This window comes from Pteropus vampyrus, unplaced genomic scaffold (genome assembly GCF_000151845.1).
Source record: "Pteropus vampyrus isolate Shadow unplaced genomic scaffold, Pvam_2.0 Scaffold53, whole genome shotgun sequence".
NCBI classification, from domain to species: domain Eukaryota; kingdom Metazoa; phylum Chordata; class Mammalia; order Chiroptera; family Pteropodidae; genus Pteropus; species Pteropus vampyrus.
This window is the reverse complement of record NW_011888834.1, coordinates 7,106,192-7,114,993: the sequence shown is the minus strand read 5'-3', so window position 1 is coordinate 7,114,993 and position 8,802 is coordinate 7,106,192. Positions and strand designations below refer to the sequence as shown.

General features: G+C 49.4%; 1 protein-coding gene across 4 annotated transcripts in view; it reads left to right on the top strand.

Moving 5' to 3' along the window:
* STMN4 (stathmin 4) overlaps window positions 1-7,521 on the top strand; it is a 20,313-nt gene extending 12,792 nt beyond the window's left edge. Inside the window, exons 2-8 of one of the 4 annotated variants that reach the window (XM_011360303.1) lie at window positions 336-427; window positions 1,513-1,608; window positions 2,292-2,372; window positions 2,794-3,002; window positions 3,826-4,017; window positions 4,711-4,764; window positions 6,953-7,386. In XM_011360303.1, the coding sequence (XP_011358605.1) occupies window positions 415-427; window positions 1,513-1,608; window positions 2,292-2,372; window positions 2,794-3,002; window positions 3,826-4,017; window positions 4,711-4,731 (612 nt within the window). In that variant the 5' untranslated portion in view covers window positions 336-414 and the 3' untranslated portion in view covers window positions 4,732-4,764; window positions 6,953-7,386. Of the gene's footprint in view, window positions 1-335; window positions 428-1,512; window positions 1,609-2,291; window positions 2,373-2,793; window positions 3,003-3,825; window positions 4,018-4,710; window positions 4,765-6,952 lie in introns of those variants that run through there. The other 3 variants (XM_011360302.1, XM_011360306.1, XM_011360305.1) reach the window with 3 other exon arrangements.
* Window positions 7,522-8,802: the final 1,281 nt, after the last annotated feature.

Sequence of the window (8,802 nt, the reverse complement as noted above, 5' to 3'; positions counted from 1 at the left end):
GTAATTCTGTTTTAGGATTTTCTCTCACCCTAATCCTTACTTTGGTGTAGGCCAGTGAGCTGTGCAGGGAGGCAGATGGATCCACACAGTTTTGGGAAACCCATGTCTGCATACTCATGGGGCTTGAGACTGGGAAGTCAATTATAAAACTCACATTAGCGTGTGGAAACCGAACTTGATTGGAGTGATGGTTGGTTTTTGGGGAAGAGAGTTGGTGTGGAGGGGGCCTGGGGATGGGAGCGGATGAGGCGCCTCCCGGGGGTCCCTCCCCGCTTGTATAAAAACCTTCTTCATGGTAATAACCTGTCAGCGGTAAAATACTCTCTTTTTCTCAGATTTGTGACAGCCTCCTGAGCTGGTGACAGACCTATTCTGTGACTTTTCGTTGGATTCAGATCTCACATTCCAGAAAACATGACCCTCGCCGGTAGGTACAAAACCGTTTACGTGATAGGGACACAGAAGCACAGGGCATGTCTGTATGCGGATATACGTATCTACACAGAAAAAGATAAAAGACTGACAAGAATTACACCCAAGAGTTAAAAAGCGGCTATCTCTACACAATGGGTGGGATCACAGCTGAGCTTTTTATTTCTTTTGGCTCATCTCTGTGTGTTTTAAAAAGTTTTTACAATACACATATATTAGTTTTGCAGTTAATTATGTTTTCAACTTGTAAAAGGAAATGAGGGGGAGAGAGCCTGGGCAGCGCACTGGGCATCAGCTGAGAGAGCCTGAGGGTGCCTGGGCTCTAAAACAGGTACACAGGCCCCAAGGCAGTGGGGGGGCCGTGGCAGGAGCAGGGTGCCAATGCCGGGGTGGGCATGCACTGGACGTCAACACTTCAGCTCTGATGCATGACCTTCCGTTTTTCAAATCCTCCCCAGACACAGAGAGACTAGACAGTGGCGGGGGTGCTGCTCTAGCCCTCATGGACAGCAGCCCCTCTGGCCCTGACCACCACACTGGGAAGGTCAGGGAAGGTTCATGGCCTGACCTCGCCACCCAGTGAGGGGCGAGACCAGATGGATGGGGGTGCACTTCTCTACCCTTCAGGGAAGCACTGCCAAGTACTTTGAGTAAAGTGGAATGTGGATTTCCTGCATGCTGGAGCAAAAGAAATGGGAAACTGTAGGCAAGTGTGGGGAGATAGCCGAGGCCAGGCTTCCAGGCCGGGACAAAGGCATGGTGCTTGGGGTCTTGACCTGAGGGCGTTTTGCATTTGGCACTGTGAAGGAGGGTGAAATGCTAGGGAAAAGACGGGGCCACCTGTGTGCGCTGGAAGGCTTAGGTTCTAGTAGGTGAACAGAAGTGGATCTGAATCACACACAGCAGAATCCTAAAGAGGGTTGACTGGGGCGAAGAGGGCCGGGTCCCCCGCCAAGGCATGGGTCTGGGTGCCTCTGTTGAGCCTGGGAACCCCGGCTGCTTTGGCATCCAGACTCACAGAGACGCTGGCTCTGAGACTAGGTGGGGGTGACCATCTTCACCTGCCGGGTGTTTCTGCAGCCTACAAAGAGAAGATGAAGGAGCTCCCGCTGGTATCTCTGTTCTGCTCCTGTTTCCTGACTGATCCCCTGAATAAGTCATCGTATACATACGAAGGTAAGTGAGGGCTGCAGTTGGGAGAGTAGTGGGTGGAGGGTTCCTGTGGCTTGTGTCCATGAGTACAGCACTCCCTACCCCAATATCCTGCACCGCTCCTCCCCACATCATCTTTTCTTTCCCAGAGCCAGGAAATCACTGCAGCTGGGTCCGAGGGTCTAAGCACCATGTGAAGGCAGGTGTGGGGCTGGGCCTGGAGATGTAGACAGAAGTGGAAGGTCTGAGACAGACCCTCTGTGCAGTGCTCTTGATCTTAGCTTTCGTTCGTTCACTTAACAAATGGATGCTCTGGAGGATGCTGAGGTGAAGCAGAGATTGTGCCCTCAAGGAACACCTAGTCTAGAAGAGAAGCCAAGACGGGTGTAATCACTGGATTCCACGGTTGCCAAGTGTCCTCAGGGAAGGGTGGATAATGCTCTGAGCGAGTCCAGAGGTGGGAAGAAGACTTCCGCCTGTGGCCACCCGGGGAAGCTCTGTGATAGCTGTGCTGACAGGGCCACAGGACACCGTGTCCCAGGATGCCAGCAGGGAGCACTGAAAGGCCAAGTCCCAACTGGGGGTGGTTGGGGTACAGGCCACCACCTCTTGATTTCCTGGGGGTTAAAAGGAAAGGATGGGTTTGGTCTGGAAATGAGAGATGGGGGTGCTCGGGTTACCTGAGATTGTTTTTTTCTGTTGTTTAGGCTGGTGTGGGAGACAGTGTAGGAGAAAAGATCAAAGCCAGCGGAAAGACAGTGCTGACTGGAGAGAAAGAAGAGAGCAGGGTAGGAGGGAGAGGGGGAGAGGTGTCAACAGGCTGAGCCATCAGATCAGTAGCGGGACGAGGAGTGGACGGGTGGTGGGTGGTGGGTAAATGCACTGCTGTTGGCCACCATAGAGAAAAGTTTGAGAAGAAGCTCAACTATGGGAGGAGCCTTCTGGCAAAAGCAAAAGCAGTTGCTATAGCCATTATTAGCAATCACAGATCCTGGGACCCTGAGCTTGGAGCCTGAGACCTCGCTGTGGCTACCAACCCCTCCAGCCCCACCAGAGCCCAATTACCTTAGGTGTCATGTTCAGGACAGATCCAGTACCCTGGTCATTGGTTTGCCTTGGGGACCCCAGATCTCCCATGTATGCGTGCATGCTTTATGGGTGCCCATGCAGTCTTCAAGGGGTGAGCAGTCCCGTTTCTGATCTCTGCAGCAGACACAGTGGACCTGAACTGGTGTGTAATTTCTGATATGGAAGTCATCGAGCTGAACAAATGCACCTCGGGCCAGTCCTTTGAAGTCATCCTGAAGCCGCCCTCCTTTGATGGGGTGCCCGAGTTCAACGCCTCCCTACCCAGAAGGCGAGACCCATCACTGGAAGAGATACAGAAGAAACTAGAAGCAGCTGAGGAGCGAAGGAAGGCAAGTGTTGTCTTTTCTTCCTTCTATTGCAGCAGTGCGGGGAGAGAGCAGGAGAAGACAGGTGGTGGTCTGAACTGGGTCAGGTTACCTCCAACCTGCTAATATTTAAATAGCATCTCCCATTTGCAAGGCAGAGAACAAGGCACCACTGAGAGAAACAAAAAAGTAAAAATCCCTGGTCTCTAGGAGCTTACGGTTTGGGTAGGGGGGTCAGGCACTGCTTTACGTACCTCTAAGAGGTGGCCTTATATGCATAGTGACAAGAGTAAGACATAGACAAACGCTAATGATTTAAGGAAAGTCTAGACAATTAAGAAAGGGCTCCTTAATTGAGGGAGGGGAAAGAAGGTCCTGGTGTGGCATCTTTCCATTCCCCTCACGTCTCCACCATGTTTCCTACTGAATCTTTGTAGCCCATCTCTGATGCCGTCTTTGTGTAAGCTTTTCTTTATCTTTCAAGCAGAAAATAATCTTCCTCCTTGAATTCCTAGAGTACTTTCTCTTTTAAGGCATATGTTACGTGTCAGTATGGGTTAGAGTTATTTATGTATGTCTTAGTTAGAATAGTGCCTGGCACATAGAAATGGTCATTTAGCATTTTTGAATGGATAAATGAATGAATCGATGATGGCAATGAGAAAAAGAGAGCTGAGTGTATGGTGGGAGAACCCAGGAAGTAACTATCCTTGCTTCCTGCTAATGGACCAGGGACCCAGCTCAGGGAGACGTGTGTCCTGGTTGTGGAGCTTTAAAGTCACGATGGTAAACATATCCCCAGCATGTTCATCTTCAAGGGTCTCTTTCTTCCTTTGTGCGTGCCTAGTACCAGGAAGCTGAGCTCCTGAAGCACCTGGCGGAAAAGCGGGAACATGAGCGGGAGGTGATCCAAAAGGCCATTGAGGAAAACAACAACTTCATCAAGATGGCTAAGGAAAAACTGGCCCAGAAGATGGAATCCAATAAGGAGAACCGGGAAGCTCACCTTGCCGCCATGTTGGAACGGCTGCAAGAGAAGGTAAGTGGTCTCGGATCAGAGACCTCAGAGATTCCTAGGACTCTCTCTTCCTTCTGTGGCAAGTATAATGGACCTATATATCATTTCAGGGAACAAGCAACCTCAGGTGGGAATGGGAATATTTCTGTTAGGCTGGGTTCTTAACAAGTTCCAAAGATTGGTTTGGGAAGTCATAGACAAGAAACACAAATCGAGCTTTGAAATTCCTCAGGGGACACGCTGCATCGCCACACAGTTGATATCTCTCATCATTTTAGGAGATTAGACTTCTTATCATCTAGAGAAAGCCTGACTAATGCAAGGGAGGTGGGATAAAAAAGCAGTTGTGCACTCATGGCTTCATCCTTGAATGGACCAATTCGATTCAATGAAAGAGGCTGACTCGAGCTCTTGGCTCTAATCTAAGCGCATGATGAGCTGAGTGGCCCATTGAGCAAGAAATATGATTCTCTCCAAACCTCTTGATATAGACCTAGGTAGTCACGGGTCTTTCCAATATGCTGCCTTTTGTCAATAAACCAAATGGTGTCACCTAAATATGAGAAACGTGAGAGACTGGGGTTGGTCCCACATGTCAGCAGAATAACAACCTGTTCTGCTGAGAACATGCTGGCCTCGTTTCCTGAGTCTCAAGGCTGCCCCAGTTTCTCCTGCAGCTCCTGAGAGAGCTCCAGCTCTGTGTTTTATTTCCAGGAGCCGCCTGCTGCGCGGTGACTCCAGGGACCCGATCGGTGGCCTCGTCCCATGGTGAGCAGCGTGGTCCCCGCTCCTTCCTGCCCATCCACCTAGAGTCTCAGGCCTTTCAAAACTGCTACTAGAAGGATCTGGTTTCTTCACAGATCTGAACGTTGCATAGGCCATGCAGCTGACCAGCATGGGGCAGCCCCTCCTCTCATGTACTCTATCTTTTTGGGGGCAGCAAGGCCTCCGCCAAGCATCGCATGGAAAGGAAGTTATCTGGGTCTGATTTCAGGCTTCCCCAGTTATTGAGGGATGGTTAGGAACAAACTCTTGCAGGAAAAAATATCTGGGATTGGAATAGGACTGGGGCACAGGTTCTCAGACAAAACCCAGAGGAAATAATTAAGGCTAGAGCTATGATATGGCTACGAAACACTTCCATTTGAAAGACTGCAAAACACTTAGATTTCATCGTATTCCTAGTCTCACAACCAGTCTATGAGGTAAGCAGAAATGTTGTCCTTATTTTACCAATTAGAAAACTATGTCAGAGAAGGTCAAATGACTTGCCCAGGGTCACACAGCCACTAAGTAGTGGAACTGGGACTAGAACTCAGTCCTTTGGCTATGAGTCCAGGTGGCTCTTTCAAAACCTGTTTCAGGAAGACCAGCCCACAGTAGTCCTGCTGGCCTTTCGTCAGAGAAGTGGCCATTGGAGGTCAAGGAAACAGAGTCCAGAAACCCAGAGTTCTGTCCAGGGAGCTCACCTGGGCATGAGGGTAGACTCTAAGGTAGAGAGATTGGAAAAGCCCACATTCTGGGGTCATAGCTTTGGAGGTCAGGTAAGACTCAAAGAAGAGAGATGTCACAGTAGACATTTGAGTGGGCATCTTTCCTCTGGGATCTTGACCCCTATTTACCCTTCCCTATCAGTGAAGGCAGGAGGCAGAAAAAGATAGGTGTGTAGTGTTTGCCCTGCCCCAGGCCAGGGACACCTTCAACAATGCCTTTCGTGTTAGTGTTTGTGTAGGTCACTGATCACTTGCACTAGACTCACCTGGTGTCAAGTTTAACACGACAGATTCATGGACCTACCCAAGATCTACTCACACAGACTCTCAAGAGATGATGCCTAAGGACCCATAGTTTAACAAGCTTCCTAGGTCATGCTGATACATAGCAAGGTTGAGAGCCACTGCTTTACATGCACTGTTCCTCATACTTTCCCCAGGGCCCTGGAAAATTCTAGGGCCTCTCCAGGGACAGATTTGTAATTTAAGCTATATCTTGGGAATCTGGACTACCTCAGTGGGCCTGCTCCGGGCTCATTCTTGACATCTGGATGTGATGATATTTGGATGGATGCTGGGGTGTGGCAGAGACATATTTAGTAAGCAACTACCATGTGCAAAGTGCCACGGGAGAAATTGGGTGATACAAAGAAGAACAAAGCATGCTCCCCACCCATAAAGAAGTCACTCAATAGAGGACCTAGATATATGCATAATGAATAAGTTGAAATGTAAGGCAGCCCACGATAAGCCCTAAAGGTGAACACTTACATACTTCTAGAGGGCCCATGCATAGCCCTCCCTTTAAAGACCAGAGAACTGAGGTCTGATCAGTGAAGTGAGTTGCACAAGGTCACAGCTGATGATCCTTTGAAGTCAGACTCCAGCTTCTGGCTTGATTGTGCTGTGAAACAAAAGTGAATTCTCTTAATACACTTGAAAGAAAGCTCACGTTTTGGTATTGGACGATATTTCCAAAGTTTCTTCAGACTATTATACTTAAAAAGCCCTCATCTTTCACCAGGGGGTTTAGAGAACTCTCATAAGGAGATGGACAAGAAGTAAAAGCAGCAGTCAAGTTGTGTGTGTGTGTGTAGGGGACACCTGCAAGGAGGCCTGTCTGTTTTGCCTGTTTCTCTAGCAGGTGCCTTGTGTGACTCCTTATATTAAGTCAAGCAGCATATTCAGTGCATGAGTGAGGGAGAGGCCGGTGGGCGCTGGGGTCGCTGTGAGGTGGGTCCTCCATGGGAGGTTGGCCCCAGTCAGTGAGCTCCCTGGGGCCAAACTAGCAGGCTCATTGACCCGCCTCCTGCCAGTCTCACCTGCCACCTTCTGCCCCTCCTCAGGACGCCTTGAGACCCTGCTCTTCACTTCTGGTGGCGGCCGCTCTTTGAGTTCTCCTGTCCCTTGGCCTTCCTTTACCCCCAAGTGTGACCTGCCCTTTTTCCTCCCTTCCCTCCCAGGACAAACATGCTGAAGAGGTGCGGAAAAACAAGGAGCTGAAGGAAGAGGCCTCCAGGTAAAGCCCAGAGGCCAAAGAAGTTTCCAGAACAGCTGGACAGCTCCAGCGGCTCCGCAGTTCCCGAGGCAGCCTTGCCAGCCGTGGGCTGCTCTCCCAGCACTGGGGTTTGGGGGGGAGGGGGGTGGCCAGGGGTGTTTCCTCTGCTTTTGGTGTTTGTACATGTAAAGAATTGACCGGTGAAGCCATCCTATTTGTTTCTGGGGAACAATGATGGGGTGGGAAAGGGGAGAAGAGAGAGATGGGGAGAGGGAGATGGAGAAAGACTCATGGACATTGCAGCCCTGCCCACCGCAGACTCAGGTCAAGTCCTCGCCTTTTCTTTACCATCAGCGTCCAGGCACCATGTTGAAAGAAGTTGAAAATATAGCAGTAGAAGTCTGAGTGAAAGGCAAAGTCCTGGGTGGGGCAGCGGCTGCGGGGTGGAGCTGGAGAAGCCCAGCGACGGGATGGGGGTCCGGAGATGTTGCTTCAGCCCTGCAGCAAGTGGGATGAGGTCTGAGTGTGTGTGTGTGTGTGCGTGCGCGTGTGCGTGTGCGTGTGTGTGTGTGTGCGCGCGCGCTAACCATTATCTTTTGATCATCATGACCAATGAAACGTTTACTCCAAGTCTCCAGTTCTTTATTTCCTGAATTGATCCTTTGGATGACTGATAGAATGTTCTTGAATTGGGCATACCAGGGGGCAGGTGCCCCTTTTCTTCCTTAGTTTGACCATCAGAGCATCTGAGATGCTGGGCAAGGTAGGTCGAAACACATCAGCCTCTGCATAACTGAAAAGCCTTCTTCTCTTTCTTTTTATGAACTTCCCCTTACTGGATTGAGTGCACTGAATTGATGAGAAAAAAAATACAACCTTCTTTTCTATGGGTTAACATTCCAGTATGGCCCCCAAGATGCACAGTAAGAAGGAAGTCCTCTTCACCTTGAAGGTGCGGGATGCCAAGAGGTCACAAAAAGAGAGGAAGGAAATAAAATATTAGTGAAAAAGCAAAGGGGGTCATTTCAGACCCAGCGGGCACCTTATCGAGAACACCCACCATGGCTGGGAAAGGAGCCTCCCTCCTCCTCGCCCCTGCAAACAGGAGTATGTGTGTGGGTGGGGGCAGCCTGCATGGACCAGGTCCCAGAGCATCTCCCCACCCTGCCCCATGCACTGTGTAGTTTTGTACAGCTTCGTAAATAAACTGTTTGGTGTTGCTTCCCCCGACCCCGCCCCACCAGTGGTATTTCAATTTAGCTTCATTTTAGAGTGAGATAACGGGAGAGATCAAAGACGACGATGATGATGATGGCCGCCAACACTTAGGCAGCACTTACTAGATAGATGCATGGCAATTTTCTAGACATCTGAAAATTTTCACAACGACCCTGCACAGTAGGTACTCTTATTAGCCCATTTTGCAGACAAGGAAGCAGGTATAGAAAGGTTACATAAGTCACACAGAGAATAAGTGAGAGAACAAGACTTCGGTTCTGGCGGCGTGCTCCCAGAGTGCAAGTTCTTAGCCACTGTGCTGTGCTGCTTCTCGTCACTTCCAAACTGGGCTCTGAGCTCCTAGGACAGTGTTTCTCAAACCGTGAGTTGTGACTCTTGCATTGTAAATTCAACTTAGTAGGTGCCACCCAACTTTAATTGTTATAAAAAAATGAAATAGGATAGAAAACAAAATGTCAAAGTGATCCCAGGAAATAATGGAAGTATTTTTTTATGGAAATTGTGTTTCAATTTTATATTTGTGTATATATGCTCTAGATCGCAGCATAAAATTTATTTCTTACTGGGGGTTGCAAT